Source organism: Entelurus aequoreus, linkage group LG18, assembly GCF_033978785.1.
Source record: "Entelurus aequoreus isolate RoL-2023_Sb linkage group LG18, RoL_Eaeq_v1.1, whole genome shotgun sequence".
In the NCBI taxonomy this organism is placed as follows: Eukaryota; Metazoa; Chordata; class Actinopteri; order Syngnathiformes; family Syngnathidae; genus Entelurus; species Entelurus aequoreus.
In genome coordinates this window covers 40944937-40963072 of record NC_084748.1, presented here as the reverse complement: position 1 = coordinate 40963072, position 18136 = coordinate 40944937, and the positions used below count along the sequence as shown (strand labels likewise).

Genomic DNA, 18136 nt, shown 5'->3' with positions numbered 1-18136 from the left:
GCTCCTGTGACGTCACGCTACTTCCGGTACAGGCAAGGCTTTTTTTTATCAGCGAACTTTATCGTCGATTTTCTCTACTAAATCCTTTCAGCAAAAATATGGCAATATCGCGAAATGATCAAGTATGACACATAGAATGGATCTGCTATTCCCGTTTAAATAAAAAAACAATTCATTTCAGTAGGCCTTTAAAGTCATATCCAACAATTGCGACAACGACTTTTTACTGTCAACTGAGTTTAATTGTTTTAATGATTTCTGCTGGTGATGTGCCTCCAGATTTTTTCAACGCAAAAAATGCGCCTTGACTCAAAAAAGGTTGAAAAACACTGATTTAGTGTATGTGAGCGCTGGAGCGCTCAGCACCGTGGACAGAGAGAGAGCCCCCCACCGCCCAAACTCGCCTCCCTTCTCGGTCTCTTCCGGGCGGACTCTCGGCAGCTGGCAGCTCCTCCTCCCCTCTTGTGTGGTGTCTTTCCTCCCCAAACATCCTCGGACGTGGACAGTTTCGCTGAAAAGCACTTTCCTCTCTTGAAATCACCAGTTTGTTTTTTTTTTCTTTTAAAAATCCATCGACCCGCGAGAAAGGAGGGCTCATTATTTCCCCCAAATCTTTGTCAGCAATGGGGACTTGGAGCGGCTTCTGCCCGGGATGGCACTTCTTATCTCTGGGTGTGTGGCTGGCGGTCGCCGCCAACACCTTCCAAGGCACAAACGCGGAAATCCGTTGCGCATCTTGCCCGTCGCCGGTTCAACTTCACGTCCTTAAAAGCACCCGAATGGAGTTGAAGGGACTCGAGGTGACAATGGAAAATACTGTAAAGGACATCAGCTGGAGGAATGTGCCCGACTTTGAGACGCACACGCCGGGGTCCACGGTGGGAAGTGACCGCGGTGAGGATAAAGGAGAGCCTGTGCTTCGTGCGCACCAGAGACCGAAGAGAAGCGCTTCGGAGTTTTCAGACTTCGGTGAGAGTCAACCAAGCCGACATTCTGGCACCTCGCTGGATGAGCTCCGGTCGTCCGGACCCGGACGGTCAGAGTCCAGAAAGACCAAGGACGAGTGGAGAGGAAGTAACCGACAGGACGAGCCCAAGCTGACCGCCGGGACGTTCGCCTTGACCGGGGACTCGGCTCACAACCACGCCGTGGTCTACTGGTCCGGATTGAACAGCAGCGTAAGTCCAACTTCAATTTCATGTGTCGTTTCAAATGCACTCTTTTTTTTATGAAAGTTGGTGAAAAAAAAACGCAAAATTACGCACGAAAATAGCCTCTTTTCCCCCCCTTGTATGTCCAATTCAGTACTACATTACTCGAAGGCCACGCACTGTGAGTTAAGTAATTAATTTGTCATGAGTTATAGCCTGAGAAGGAAAAAAAAATCACTACGATTTATCAGCGATATCTTCATGCATGATTCATTCCTCCAAATGAAAATGTTTTTTTCATCCAAATTAATTGATTTGGGTAGAAGAACTCATCAATTATTGCTCTTCCACGAATCCTTTCAGTTCTCAGATTTTTTTTTAATGCTTCTTCCTCCACTGATTAAGGATGAAGAAATGTCTCAAATGAGCTGTGCTGAAAAAAAGATGAGACAATTTTGATCATTATTTTTACGGCAACTGAAAAACAACTTCAATACAATCGTTATGCACTGGAGGAGTAGACGGCACAGACAACACGGGCGTAGTATAGCTCTATGTATTTATTATATATATTTATAATATATATATAATAACAACCAATAATATCAATAAACAAGAGAATGGAGTGTGACAAAAACCCAAGAGTGTATGGTGTATGAGACTATGTGTGGTGATTAACTGTTGAGTGTTACCGGTAGTGTTGATCAAGCGGGACAAGACAAGCTCAGAGGTCCGTGAGACAGGCAGGTAGTCGGGTGCATAGCGAGGTGTCAACAGGTCCGTGTACAGGCGGGCGGTCGAGATCCAAAAGGGCAGCCAAGGAAGCAGAGGGAATACGGAAAGACGAGACGCACGGCTCGTCACGCGGGAACGGAGGGTTGCTGCAAGAAACGACAAGGAGGACAAACACAGAGAGAGCGTTTTGCATATAGCAGGGTTAGTCGGCTTACTGTACACGAACAGAAGACTACATTCTGGCCCGGAACGCAGGTCTGCACTGGCTTAAGAAGCCCGGGAAGATCATCAACGACAGGTGCGCAGAGTGCTGATTGACTGCAGTTGATGACACGTGCAGGAGATGAGCGGCCGTGGGCGTGTACCGAGGTGTGCTCCGCGGGGCTCATTGATGAATGAACAAGCACATTCTGAAAATGTACAACTCATAATGTTTTTTTTTTTTACACTTACATGTTGCGGTTAATAGTATTTAATCTTTTTTTGTCATTTATATTTTCTGAATAAATTATCTGATAATGTTCATCAGTCAACTCACTGGTTAATTTAGAGGTGGGCACTATGACTGACACATCAACTTAATGTGTATTATATTTATCCATGAGGGCATTTTGTTGTAAACTGTGAGGTGTGTCTGTTAAAATCATGGTTGTGTTTTACAAATGATGACAGATCAATCAATCAATCAATGTTTATTTATATAGCCCTAAATCACAAGTGTCTCAAAGGGCTGCACAAGCCACAACGACATCCGCGGTACAGAGCCCACATAAGGGCAAGGAAAAACTCACAACCCCAATGGGACGTCGATGTGAATGACTATGAGAAACCTTGGAGAGGACCCCCCCCTCTAGGGGAGACCGGATGCAATGGACGTCGAGTGGGTCTGACATAATATTGTGAAAGTCCAGTCCATAGTGGATCTAACATAATAGTGAGAGTCCAGTCCATAGTGAACAACAGATGTGAACAAGAGCATGTATTGTCTGTGTTATGATGTAAATGAGGTGTGGTTGTATTGTATAATACGTATTTGTCAATGAAAGGGCATGTTATGACTTTTCTTAATTTGATTACATGCTATAGTATGATTTTATTGTTATAATTGTTTTGCATGATTTTAGTATCCCTTTAATTTAGGTAGCCAGGGACTGCAGATGGAAATGAGCTATTTAGCTATAATCTGGTACAGAACATATCTGTCTTTGAGCTTAATGTTTCGGTGCATTGTCCCTTCAAATAAAGACTAAACTAAACTAACTAAACTAATTTTCAATCTATCAAGATACATTTTTTTTATGAAAATCAAATTACAGTATGTTTTTTATGTAGTTTAAACATTTTCCTCGACTGATGTACTAAGATGTGGTTTATTTTGTACATATGTAGCATCATTTACAAATATAGAAATAATTGCTATTGTGACATCCAGTGGACACATTTATAACAGCTGTTTATTTCATTAAAAAAATTCAGGTTAATTTTTATACTTAGCAAACTCATCCCGCGTGCCGGAAAAAAAACTGTTCGCGGGCCTGATCCGAGAACACATATGTGTGTTTTTTAATGCATTCTAACTTGTAAATAAACGTAAATAAAAGTCTGCTTACAATGAATGGAGCCATGACGTCATTGCATGTATTGCATTCATTCCGACCATACAATCCAATTACCAACCCTGTTTCCATATGAGTTGGGAAATTGTGTTAGATGTAAATATAAACAGAATACAATGATTTGCAAATAATTTTCAACCCATATTCAGTTGAATATGCTACAAAGACAACATATTTGATGTTCAAACTGATAAACATTTTTTTATTTTGCAAATAATCATTAACTTTAGAATTTGATGCCACCAACACGTGACAAAGAAGTTGGGAAAGGTGGCAATAAATAGTGATAAAGTTGAGGAATGCTCATCAAACACTTATTTGGAACATCCCACAGGTGTGCAGGCTAATTGGGAACAGGTGGGTGCCATGATTGGGTATAAAAACAGCTTCCCAAAAAATGCTCAGTCTTTCACAAGAAAGGATGGGGCGAGGTACACCCCTTTGTCCACAACTGCGTGAGCAAATAGTCAAACAGTTTAAGAACAACGTTTCTGAAAGTGCACTTGCAAGAAATTTAGGGATTTCAACATCTACGGTCCATAATATCATCAAAAGGTTCAGAGAATCTGGAGAAATCACTCCACGTAAGCGGCATGGCCGGAAACCAACATTGAATGACCATGACCTTCGAGCCCTCAGATGGCACTGTATCAAAAACCGACATCAATCTGTAAAGGATATCACCACATGGGCTCAGGAACACTTCAGAAAACCACTGTCACTATATACAGTTTGTCGCTACATCTGTAAGTGCAAGTTAAAGCTCTACTATGCAAAGCGAAAGCCATTTATCAACAACATCCAGAAACGCCGCCGGCATCTCTGGGCCCGAGATCATCTAAGATGGACTCATGTAAAGTGGATAAGTGTTCTGTGGTCTGACGAGTCCACATGTCAAATTGTTTTGGTGCAAGCAACTGAGTTAGTAACTGAGTTACTTTTGAAATAAAGTAACTAGTAACTGTAACTAGTTACTGGTTTTCAGTAACTAACCCAACACTGCTAATAGGTAAGAATAAGCATTTTTAATAATAAGTAGTGTTACCGGTCAGTGAGTTCATCAAAGTGCGATTATCAATTACCTTTTTTTGGTCATTTTAACTCAAAACAGTAATATTAACTGTCTGGAGTTTTACCAGAATTTATCGTTTATACCAGTAATCGATACATCTCTATAAGTGACAAAGACAACAGTAGTCATAGTGTGTACATCTTTTAAACACCAGCAAATGTTCCCGACATCACCACCTGGGTGAATTTAAGGTGCCACATTCATTAGTCAGTTTTATTGTGTGTACTAAATGGTTGACAGAACCTCCCTCTTTAACACGACAGAGTTCCCAAAAGACAGGAACAAAGTCACAATATGAATCAAAGCTCCTGTTCAAGGAGCCGTTGGCCTCTTTATGGTGACACATGCTTTTAAATTTGTTGTTGTGGCTGATGCTATTGCTTTATTCCAATTGAAAAAAAAAAATCTCATATTCAGGCTTGTCTGTGTTGATTATGACATGGTGCATGGACTTGTTTTTTACCCGCAGTAAAGACTGAGGCAATGTGAGCAGAACATGTTTGTGTGCACACACACACGCACATGTTTGAGTGTGCGCTGCCCGCTGAGCCGAGAGCGGCATTTTCGTGTCCCACTGCCCCTCAACTTAAAATCTTTGATCATTATCTTGATGACCAAGGCCATTATATCAAAGTCTTTTTCACTGTTATTGCAAAATGGAAGCAAAAATAACGCCTCGCCATAAGGCGTTTCTCATGAGAGATATGCTTCTTGAGCTTCATCACCCCCCGGAGCAATTTCTAGCTGCTGAACGGAGTGGGAAGACAGGGAGATTAAACGTGAAGTCCTCTGACTTGTCTCAAGTGGTAGTTAAGTTAAAGCAAGAGTAAGTGGCTTGCTAATAAGGATGACTGGCTGGCTGCAGCTTGGATCGCTGGCTTTAACCCTGAGTGCTTTTTCACTGACTATTCAACTCGGCAATTTCTCACTGCTGAGGTGTTTGTTGCAAACCAATCAAGAGCATTGGCTGTTTTTAATCCGACTCTTCAGAGTCACTGGAGCCACCCTGATGGTTCAGTGATAATTCAACTCCCTGTCTAATTCTAATGAGGGACATTTGTTGCACACAATACGCTGTTTCCTCTTTGTCTTTTCTCTCTGTTTCATGCAGGTTTCCTTTCCCTGTTATGACACGTATAGAAATCATAATAAACACCAGAACCAGAACGTAAAGGACCGCCATAACCACAACACCAGGGGGGAGCTCCACTAACCACGTCAAACCCAGATTCCGATCTAACAAAGGTCTTAACTCATTCTCCTTCTATGCCACATCTATATGGAATGCACTCCCAACAGGTGCAAAGGAAAGTACATCTTTATCCCCCTTCAAAACCGCACTAAAATAACACCCACAGGCAGCTACAACCCTAGCCTAAGACAACCCCCCCCCCCCACCACATCCTCGGATTGTAAATAATCAAATGTCTATACTTGTTCTTATTAAAGGCCTACTGAAACCCACTACTACCGACCACGCACTCTGATAGTTTATACATCAATGATGAAATCTTAATATTGCAACACATGCCAATACGGCCGGGTTAGATTAGTAAAGTGCAACTTTAAATTTCCCGCAAAATATTCTGCTGAAAACATCTCCGTATGATGACGTTTGCGCGTGACGTCACGGACTGTAGCGGACATATTGGGACACCATTGTGGCCAGCTATTAAGTCGTCTGTTTTTATCGCAAAATTCCACAGTATTCTGGACATCTGTGTTGGTGAATCTTTTGCAATTTGTTTAATGAACAATGAAGACAGCAAAGAAGAAAGCTGTAGGTGGGAAGCGGTGTATTAGCGGCCGGCTGCAGCAACACAACCAGGAGGACTTTGAGTTGGATAGCAGACGCGCCACCGTGAGTATGCAGCTTTGGCTTCCAAACATTTGATCACTTGCCCGTACGTGCGTGCCGCTATGTGCATGTCACGTACGTAACTTTGGGGAAATATATGTGCTGTATGAACTTTACGGAGGTGAACAGTACTTTGGGCTGTGGGATTGAGTGTGTTGTGCGGGTGTTTGAGTTGTATTGGTGGGTTATATGGACGGGAGGGGGGAGGTGTTTGTTATGCGGATTAATTTGTGGCATATTAAATATAAGCCTGGTTGTGTTGTGGCTAATAGAGTATATATATGTCTTGTGTTTATTTACTGTTTTAGTCATTCCCAGCTGAATATCAGGTCCCACCCGCCTCTCACAGCATCTTCCCTATCTGAATCGCTTCCACTGCCCTCTAATCCTTCACTCTCACTTTCCTCATCCACAAATATTTCATCCTCGCTCAAACAAATGGGGTAATCGTCGCTTTCTCGGTCCGAATCGCTCTCGCCGCTGGCGTCCATGATTGTAAACAATGTGCAGATGTGAGGCGCTCCACAACCTGTGACGTCACGTTACTTCCGGTACAGGCAAGGCTTTTTTATCAGCGACCAAAAGTTGCAAACTTTATTGTCGATGTTCTCTACTAAATCCTTTCAGCAAAAATATGGCAATATCGCAAAATGATTAAGTATGACACATAGAATGGACCTGCTATCCCTGTTTGAATAAGATCATTTCATTTCAGTACGCCTTTAGTGGTCAATTGTACTGACTATGTACTGTACTGTGCAATATACTAATAAAAGCTTCAATCAATCAATCAAAACCGTGACATGAAAAGCTTCTATAGAAGTGTGGTATTCTCGCTTCATGTAAAATGGGTTGTACACAAAATGACGTACACTATTTATTACCCATCCACAATTGTCCTGTTATCTTTAACGCCGTGAAAGCAATGACTATCTTCTGTCCAAACGTGTTGCAATTCGTAGTGTTCCCATGTCAGGATCAAGTACTATAACAAAACCCTGCGACGAGGTCGTCTATCATCCGTCAGTTCCCTACATGCTTGACGGGATTGCAATCATCCTGACATAATCACACACTGTCAAAATGAAACACCTTGAGGGCGCCTTGACGTTGATGTGTGGTACACTGCATAATCACAGACCGACAGTCTGTCTTTTATTTTGATAGTTCCATAATTCTATTTATTTGATCAGGACCTGATGTGTGATGTACTGTATTTTTCGGACTATAAGGCGCACTTAAAATCCTTTCATTTTCTCAAAAATCGACAGTGCGCCTTATAACTCGGTGCGCCTAATGTACGTCATAATTATTTTATTACTGTATTTATTGGCAGGCTTAAAAAATATCAATAATTTTCTAAATCGGTCAATTTTAAAAATGTACATTGTGATGCAGTTTTCAGCCATATCGCCTAGCCCTATTTCTGTTATTGTTCTGCACAATAAATGCTATACAATTTATATTACCGTATTTTTCGTTCTATAAGTCGAAGTTTTTTTCATAGTTTGGCCGGGGGTGCGACTTATACTCAGGAGCGACTTATGTGTGAAATTATTAACACATTACCGTAAAATATCAAATAATATTATTTAGCTCATTCACGTAAGGGACCAGACGTATAAGATGTCATCAGATTTAGCGATTAGCAGTGACAGATTGTTTGGTAAACGTATAGCATGTTCTATATGTTATAGTTATTTAAATGACTCTTACCATAATATGTTACGTTAACATACCAGGCACGTTCTCAGTTGGTTATTTATGCGTCATATAACGTACACTTATTCAGCCTGTTGTTCACAATTTTTTATTTATTTAAAATTGCCTTTCAAATGTCTATTCTTGGTGTTGGGTTTTATGAAATAAATTTCCCCAAAAAATGCGACTTATATATGTTTTTTTCCTTCTTTATTATGCCTTTTCGGCCGGTGCGACTTATACTCCGGAGCAACTTATACTCTGAAAAATACGGTATATGTTTTTATGTTTTATGTTGTTTTTAAATCAATTTAGCTTTGCTAGGGGACTACACAACCCATTCAGAAACACTTCCATTATAAATTGTACACCACAACATTTATACCCAGATGTGGTTAGAGTGTCCGCCCTGAGATCGGTAGGTTGTGAGTTCAAACCCCGGCCGAGTCATACCAAAGACTCCAAAAATGGGACCCAATACCTCCCTGCTTGGCACTCAGCATCAAGGGTTGGAATTGGGGGTTAAATCACCAAAATGATTCCTATGCGCGGCCATCACTGCTGCTCACTGCTCCCCTCACCTCCCAGGGGTTGGAACAAGGGGATGGGTCAAATGCAGAGGACAAATTTCACCACAACTAGTGTGTGTGTGACTATCAGTGGTACCTTAACTTAATATATACCGTTACCGTAAAGGGATTCAATTGGGTTTTACCAAATTCAAATGGGTCATACCGCCCAGTCCTAGTCATATCACAGTTATTGTTTAAAGTTATCACAAAATTGTTGCTCAAAAAGTACTTACACACACTGACATATTTTAAATAAACAATAGACACAATATAATTTTTATGAATGGGCAATATGGCCTAAAATATGTAATGCCATATATATATATTGCGGCCTTGTATGTTAGCGATATATATCACAGTACATGTTTTGGCTTATAAATGATAATATAACCATTTCATAACCAGTTACAAAGGCTCCTACTTTTGCGCCATTTCCAGTTGTATTATTTACTCAAAACTATTATTAATCTACTTCAGGATTTCCCCTACATTGCCAATATACTTGTGGTGGTGGGGGCGTAGCTGGAGACGTGGCCAGGGTCAATATGACTTGGCTTACAATTTGCACAATCAGTGATGATGCACATATATTTTTTTAAAGATGCTAAAAAATGTATACATTTTTTACTAATCTGTGTTTTTAGCATTTGGTATTAACATACATTTTTTTCTTATATTAGATCGTTTTGGTCTATTTTTCAATTGTTACTCCTTATTGTACAATGCAAGACAGGCTCCACTTTATTGAGAATTTTTCAAATTACAAGAGACTTCTCTAATCCTTATACAGAGTTTTGTTTGTAAAAAATTACTAGCAAAAAATCTAGCTGTCATGATCCTTTGCCCGGATCATGTTTGTTTAGTTTTTGACTCCCTCAGTTCCTGTTTTGAGCACCCCTGGGTTTGTGTTTTTAGTTGCCATGACGGCAGATTGTTTTCACCTGCCTCTGATTAGTGTTCGGGACGCTCACCTGCTCCTTGGCACTAATCAGAGAGCTACTTATTCCTACCGTTTTTCACCACACTCAGTCTGGCTTTCTTGTTTGCTTTATGCAACAGTTAAGTTGGTATACCTTGTTTCTAGTTCCGATGCTTGTTACCTTTTTGATTCCTGTGCTAAGTTTCGCCTTAGCTCCCCGAGCAATCGGCACGCGTCTCTTTTGTTTGTACCCTGTGTAATTTATGAGGAATACATATTTTTCTTTACCTGCATATTGCTTCCGGAGTTTCAGTCTGCATCCTGGGAGAACAACCCACGCATAAACATGCGACCCAACCGTGACACTAGCATTTTTTCCTGGTGTTATTGGCAGAGTTCGTATGGGTGCTTAAAAACCTTGAAAATGCTTAAATTTTAATGTTGTGTTTTCAAGGTTTGAAAAATGTTTGAATTTTGGATGAAATGCTTGGAAATGTTCATCATATTTCTCGGCAGTCTGACTCAATAGGCTAATTATAAAATAGAAAACAATAAAATATGTTTCCTGAAAAATGAAAGCTACACATTTGATCTGTTGGCTTTGCACAAGCCCTTACATTAGGTTGTTGTCATGCCAGAGCCGTATACACGGCTAGGTGTCGCCCCCAAGAGGACAGTGGTGCATCGGTCCGTCATGCCGGGCGGTTGTCGTTTTAATAAACATTGGATGGAAAATGACAATTACAAACTTTGGATAAAACGTGGACCAAATCCACGTGTAGCCTGCTGCAAAGTATGCAAAAAGGAAATCCAACATGGTTCGATGTATTTTTTGCTCCATTATTTTGGTTGTCTACTTAACTTGTGTGACTACCTCAGTTAAAGCAAACAAGTTACATTTTGTCGTTTCGGTTAATTGCATTAAAATGGTTACATTATTGGACTTGTTTGTACTGTGAAGGTCATGTAATGTATAATTTGTAACTTTTTCACAACTTAGAGCTGAGTTAATATGAATGATTTTGTAGTTTTTACACAACATGGTTGTATGCATTTCTTGCTTTATTATTTCAACTTGTCTGGCACACTCAGTGAAAGCAAAAAAAAGTAAACTTTTGTCTTTTTGTTCATTTCTTATCATAGCCACAGTTATAAGGCTAGATATGCCTAACGAAAGGTGACCGACACAATATTTTCCTTTAATGTATTATCCTTATATTAATGTGGAACAGTTCTGTTAATAAATTAGTGAAATTGAAATTTTGAGGGTGCGTGTATTTATATCACATTATGCAGTGTACAAGCACAAATACGGTGTGAATCAATCCGTGCTGTTGCATGTCATTGAGTGCTGTAAGTAAGAAAAAGAACAAGAAATTTGAAAACAACACAAATTGAGACACATTTGCAAACACCAATGACATTGAATAGAAACACTGCTTCATTTTCTATGCCCCATTCAGTTAATGATAACTGCTGGTTCAATGTTAGGCTTAGGTTTTAGCAGATCTTCCATATTTTTTCTACAGACAGCATTTGGTGAATTCAAACAAGGCTATGGATTGAGTCACACTGGTTTTCGCCTTTTGAAGGGTACTGGAAAAACTGGAACATTTATCTTGAAAGTCCTTAAAAAAGTGCTTGAATTTGGCCATGGAAAAGGTGTACGAACCCTGTATTGGAGACTATACTCGTGTTTAGAGTAGAGATTGACCGATATGGTCATTTCTTGGCCGATACCGATTATTAGAAGTCTTGGAGGCTGATAAGCGTTATTTAGAGCCGATATTCATTTGCAGTAAAAGTTAGCTAAACATGACTAGTATAAGTCAGTAAACAGCTGGACATAGCTTTAAAACCTTTTTTTTAGGACATGTTGGACAAGTAGCTACAAAATTTAGTATTAAACTATGTATAAACTTAGTAAACTTTCTGTCTTGCCTCAGCCCTTTGAGACACTTGTGATTTAGGGCTATATAAATAAACATTGATTGATTGATTGATTGATTGATTGGTGAGGGCGGTTATAGCAGCAGTTGACCTCCAGGGTCCCAACTCCCCGCCCCTCTGTTGCGAGTTGTCGTGATTAAATGTAACGTGTTTATGTGTGCATTGCATGGAGGTTTTTTCCCACTCCAGACTAGGCCCCCTTAGGAGCCCAGTCTAGATTGTATTTTTTTTACTCATCTTCTTCCGCAGCGTTATACTTTTTTCTCATATTTTACGGGGCAGCTTCGGCGACCCATCAGCGTTCCTGTTCTGTAACCCTGTACACTGTTTGTTTGGCTAATCTTGAACGGGTTTGTGCTGAAAACATAGTTTTGTTGTACTTGTGCAATGACAATAAAGTCCTATCCTATCCTATGATGTTTTAGGCGGCGCTAATGTTCTAGTTAATTTATCACTAAAAAACATCAGGGGATTTCACAAACACAATTAATATGTTTGTCTAATGCCGTGGGTCGGAGAAGCATCAACATTTGCATTTCAAAATGTGGGCAATCTCTTGGGAAAATTAGTCAAATTATGGCCTTTTCCGAATCAAAACAAAACATTTGTAGCACGGTAGTAAGTGGTTAACACCAGTGCCTCGCAACGAGAAGGTCCTGAGTTCAATTCCCGGTGTCGGGGTCTTTTTGTGTGGAGCTTGCTTGTTTTCGCTGTGACTTGGTGGTTTCTCTCCGGGTACTCCGGCTTTCTCCCGCTTCCAGGGACATGCACCTGGGGATAGGCTGTTTGGGAACACTAAATTGACCCTAATGTGTGAATGTGAGTGTGAATGCTATCTATGTTGGCCATCCAATTAGGCGGCAACTTGTCCAGGTTGTGCAATGCCTTCCGCTCGAGTGCAGCTGGGGCAACCCAGAGAAGGACACGCGGTAGCAAATGGATGGATGTAAAAAAAAAACATTTATAATATTAATTTCATGGACGGCACTCCAACAAAAGTTCTTTACATCACAAAAACTCGCCATCTAATCAATTTTATGCCATTTTATAGCAGTTTATATATTAAATACATTGTAAGGAGCCCTGAAATATTAAGAATATTCAAATAAAACAATTCTGGGCTCCTTCACATAACTGATAGTTGAGACATAATTTCTTCCTTGATGTTACAGAAAGTATGAACGTGTGAGCTGCAGCCTGCTCTTCTTTACTTATATAATAAGTATCTTATTCGTCAAGATATTCATACAAAGTTTGGATTTTAGGAATTTATATATTTTCTGTCATCTTCATGTCCATCCAGCTCTGCCGTGTTATTTGATTGAATCACAGAACTTGAAACTTGTGGCACTCCCTTAATGAGCTCTGAGTGTTGCAAACGGAGGCTTGCCATGCGACTCGGATCGTTGCAGTGGCGAAAACAAACAAAAAGAAGGACAACAACTAGATTTCCCGCCCAACATTTTACGTTTTGACAGGTATGCGGAAGGGACTTACTATAGGGCAACAGCACGTATTGGAAGGAGAGAAGGGGGGTTATATATCGACTAATATAAAGACATTTTCTTCTAAAATTTAGTGGGTGCGGCTTATATACCGGTGCGTCCTATAGTCCAGAAAATTCGGTATTAAAAGCTATCGTCGGCCAAATTTATATTATTTATATCTTATATCGCGCAAAGTACCAATGATTGTCACACACTAGGTGTGGTGAGATTATCTTCTGCATTTGACCCATCACCCTCACCCCCTTGGAAATGAGGGGAGAAGTGAGCAGCAGCGGTGGCCGCGCCCGGGAATCGTTTTTGGGGATTTAACCCCCAATTCCAACCCTTGATGCTGAGTGCCAAGCAGGGACGTAATGGGTCCCATTTTTATAGTCTTTGGTATTACTTGGCCTGGGGTTTGAACTCACAACCTATCGATCTCAAGGCTGATCGACATTCTAACCACTAGGCCACTGAGCATGTCCGACAGCTTCGATATAACAGCAAAAGCTTTTCCTAGGACTTTTTTTTCTGTCATCTTAAAATATATAATATCCATTCATGTATTTTAAAAAGTCTCAACATCTTATTGACAACCTTTTACTATGATGCGCTGTGTAAGATTTCTTCATCAGCATTGTATGAACAAAGCAAACTACTTCTGATTGATGCTGCTTTTCCATGCAATTATGTTTATTTATTGTGCTTCTTTGATGATACTGTTCCTGTTGAGGGACTATAGACTTAGCTTTAGTAATCTTCCAAAGCACAGGAACTCGTGCAAGAGATCAGCCATAACTGGGTAGTCATCAAAAGAGCCAACTGCGTATGATGGGAATACTTAAATCTGCCTTTAGAATGAAAAGAGCACACACAAGCATGCACACACGCACTTGTGAATAGTGCTAGGGAGAACTGCCGTACGGGAACAAGTCCTTGTTATTTGACAGTCATGACAAACTAGCTAACCTTCATACATTGTCATCCTAGCATGGGTGACGCACCAGGTGATCACCAGGTATGTATTAATACACTATATTGCCAAAAGTATTCGGCCACCTGCCTCTACTCACATATGAACTTGAAGTGCCATCCCATGGAATCTTCCAACATTTTTTGGTATCCTGGAGCATTCAAAGTTCCTTTCACTGGAACTAAGGGGCCAACCCCACACCATAATTCCTCCTCCACCACATTTCACACGGGGCACAATGCAGTCCGAATTGTAGCGTTTTCCTGGCAACCTCCAAACCCAGACTCGTCCATCAGATTGCCAGATGGAAAAGCGTGACTCATCAGTCCAGAGAAGGCGTCTCCACTGCTCTAGAGTCCAGTGGCGACGTACTTTACACCACTGCATCCCACGCTTTGCATTGGACTTGGTGATGTATGGCTTAGATCCAGCTGCTAGGCCATGGAAACCCATTCCATGAAGCTCTCTGCGTACTGTGTGTGGGTTAATTGGAAGGTCACATGAAGTTTGGAGCTCTGTAGAAACTGACTGTGCAGAAAGTCTTTGCACTATGCGCTTCAGCATCCGCTGACCCCTATCTGTCAGTTTACGTGGCCTACCACTTGGTGGCTGACTTGCTGTTGTTCCCAAACTCTTCACTTTTCTTATAGTAAAGTTGACTGTGGAATATTTAGGAGCGAGGAAATTTCACGACTGGATTTGTTGCACAGGTGGCATCCTATGACATCTCCACGCTGGAAATCATAGAGAGCGGCCCATTTTTTTACAAATGTTTGTAGAAACAGTCTCCATGCCTAAGTGCTGGATTTTATACACCGGGCCAAGTGATTAGGGCACCTGATTCTCATCATTTGGATGGGTGGCCAAATACTTTTGGCAATATAGTAGGGGTGTAACGGTACGTGTATTTGTATTGAATCGTTTCGGTACGGGGGTTTCGGTTCGGTTCGGAGGTGTACCGAACGAGTTTCCACACGAACATATTAAGTAGCCGCCTCCGCTTCCTTCTGCCTCTGTCTCTGTCAGGACTCTACACAGCACCCAGCATTGTCCCACCCACACAACCATCTGATTGGTTACAAACAGAGCGGTAACAGCCAATCAGCAGTGCGTATTCAGAGCGGTAACAGCCAATCAGCAGTGCGTATTCAGAGCGGTAACAGCCAATCAGCAGTGCGTATTCAGAGCGGTAACAGCCAATCAGCAGTGCGTATTCAGAGCGGTAACAGCCAATCAGCAGTGCGTATTCAGAGCGCATGTAGTCATTGCTTAGCGTTTAGCAGGTAAGCATCAGGCTCCCCAAATTATAATAAACACCTCCCAGTCAACTACTAGTTACATCACTATGAGCCCGTTGACCTTCTAGAAACCTAAACGGCAGATCCGCTCGCTCGCAGTCCTGGCTTGAGGTGAAGGCTAATTCGCTTTTAGCGTAACGTTAGCTAAATTTGCGGTGTGTGTGGGTGTGTGTGTGTGTGTGTGTGTGTATGTGTGTGTGTGTGTGTATGTGTGTGTGCGTGTGTGTGTGTTACGGACAGCAAAGCCCTGTCTGTCTGTTATTTCACTTTACCTTTTTCTGTGTTGATTGAGCTGTGTTGAAGCAGGACATTATGTTAAATGAAGAGTTTCTGTCTCTGATAATTGATATAATAATGTAACTGCATCATTAAGCCTACATGAACTCCATGGTGTTCAGGGATGAATAGTCTCTTGTATTGCTATTGTACCATTTTTTCAGCTATAGTTACATTAATCATTAGAAATGCAGCAGCCTAGTTTTGAAGGGCAGGGTCCCTGCTATCACATGTTGATAAAAATATAACATTTACATAATAAAAATCAACTACAGGCTTCTCAAATGCTGTAATAAATTAAGCATGATGAGTTGACTTGAAACTGTTTAATGTTGCACTTTTTATATGTAGAAGAAAAGTTTTGTCATTTTATTTAATCTGAGCAACAACTTGAGGCAGTTTAATGTTGATTAACATGGGCATAATTATTATAGTGTTCCCAATGTTAAAAGGATAAAGCCATTGTTTACAAATTTAGTAAATAAATAACCAAAAAATGTATATTTTGTTGTTTTCTCACTGTACCAAAAATAAACCGAACCGTGACTTCTAAACCGAGGTACGTACCGAATCGACATTTTTGTGTACCGTTACACCCCTACAATATAGTGTATGTTTCAACACACTTAAATGTTCATCCATCCTTTTTCTATTTCAATTATCCTCACCAGGGTTGCGGGTAAGCCGAAGCTTATCCCAGCTGAGTTCACCAATTGCGGGACACACAGAGACAACCATTTAAACTCTCATTCATACCTTTTGACCATTTAGAGCGGGGGTCAGCATCCCCTGGCTCTAGAGCCACATGCGGCTCTTTAGCTGCGCCCTGGTGGCTCCATAGAGCTTTTTCAAAAATGTATGGAAATGGGAAAAAAATGGGGTGAAAAATATATTTTTTGTTGTAATATGGTTTCTGTAGGACAGGGGTAGGGAACCTATGGCTCTAGAGCCAGATGTGGCTCTTTTGATGACTGCATCTGGCTCTCAGATGAATGTTAGCTGACATTGCTTAACACGATAAGTAATGAATAATTCAGCTGGTAATCACAGTGTTAAAAATTACGTTCAAAATATAAAACATTCTCATGCATTTTAATCCATCCATCCGTTTTCTACCGCACCAGGAAGTCGCATTAATGGTAAGAAGTATTTTATTTATTATTGGTTAGCTTCAGAATAACAATGTTATTAAAAAAGAATAAGAGACTTATTATAATCTAAAAATGTTGGTCTTACTTAAAAATGCACGCATCTAGTTGTATCAGTGTTCATGGCTCTCTCAGCCAAAAAGGTTCCCGACCCCTACTGTAGGAGGACAAACACGACACAAACCTTCCTAATTGTTAGAAAGCCCACTGTTTAATAGGTTTGTGTTTATGCTTCACTGATGAGAGTATTTGGCGAGCGCCGTTTTGTCCTACTAATTTCAGTGGCCCTTGAACTCACCATTGTGTGGACTGTGACTCAACACTTTGTTTACATGTACAGCTTTCTCCGACGCTGCCACAAACATGTGTTTTATGCCACTCCTTCTTTGTCTCATTTTGTCCACCAAACGTTTTATGCTGCGCATGAATGCACCAACGTGAACTTTGTTGTTGTTAACGTTTTGTGTTGAGTGCTAATCAGGCTTATTTAGTCAGTGCATGACTGCAAGCTACTCGATGCTAAAATGCTATTTTAGGCTAGCTGTATGTACATATTGCATCATTATGCCTTATTTGTAGCTATATTTGAGCTCATTTTAATTTCCTTTACTTATGTGTATTTAGTTTATTTTTCCATGTTTCATGACACATTATCTGTATGTAATATTGGCTGCATTTCTGATAGTTGTGTGCCATGTTGTTCCAGACCACAGCAAACGTTACCCAGCTTGCAAAGATTGGACTTAATCCATTAGAAGAAGACAGCCTGCCGTTTCCTTTAACATGGACACACACATCTATACCTTTGGCCATTCTAAGACAGTCATTTCCAGGAGTTAGCTCACGCTCTAAGAAGTTTTACTAATACTTTCCAATGTTGTAAAAATGGATAGAATATGTATTACTTTTCAACAAAGATTTGCATCAGCTTGCGACACATGGTCATTCTGAGAGTAGGCTAATATAGCAAATATAGACACTTACATCATGTGTTGTCTTCATTATAAGACTTATATAAGACTTTTAATTTTTGCGGCTCCAGACCGATTACTTTCTTGTATTTGTGGTCCAGTATGGCTCTTTCAACATTTCGGGTTGCCGACCCCTTATTTAGAGTCTTCAACCCAATGTCCAAAAAGGAGATTAAGGTCCTTTGTTTGTTTTGTTTGAAAGTAAAGGAATATAAAAACAATTACATAAAAGATAGTAATTAATGAAAATGTGTGCTCTAAAGACTGTATCCCTTGCAGACTGTATTATTCTATATTGTAGGAACCAGAAGATTTTCTTTTTTTTAATAACAGAAAGAGACAGCCCCTTTTGTGTAAATGAGTGTGGATGAGTGTGAATGGGGGAGGGAGGGTTTTCTTGGGTTGATGC

The 18136-nt window shown here is 40.5% G+C and overlaps 1 protein-coding gene across 3 annotated transcripts in view; it reads left to right on the top strand.

The window, feature by feature from the left end:
• The first annotated feature begins 389 nt into the window (after positions 1 to 389).
• The window catches only part of sorcs3a (sortilin related VPS10 domain containing receptor 3a), a 712571-nt gene continuing 694824 nt past the window's right edge, over positions 390 to 18136 (top strand). For all 3 annotated transcript variants that reach the window (XM_062027155.1, XM_062027156.1, XM_062027157.1), the window contains exon 1: positions 390 to 1178. In XM_062027155.1, the coding sequence (XP_061883139.1) occupies positions 624 to 1178 (555 nt within the window). In that variant the 5' untranslated portion in view covers positions 390 to 623. The remainder of the gene's footprint in view (positions 1179 to 18136) is intronic.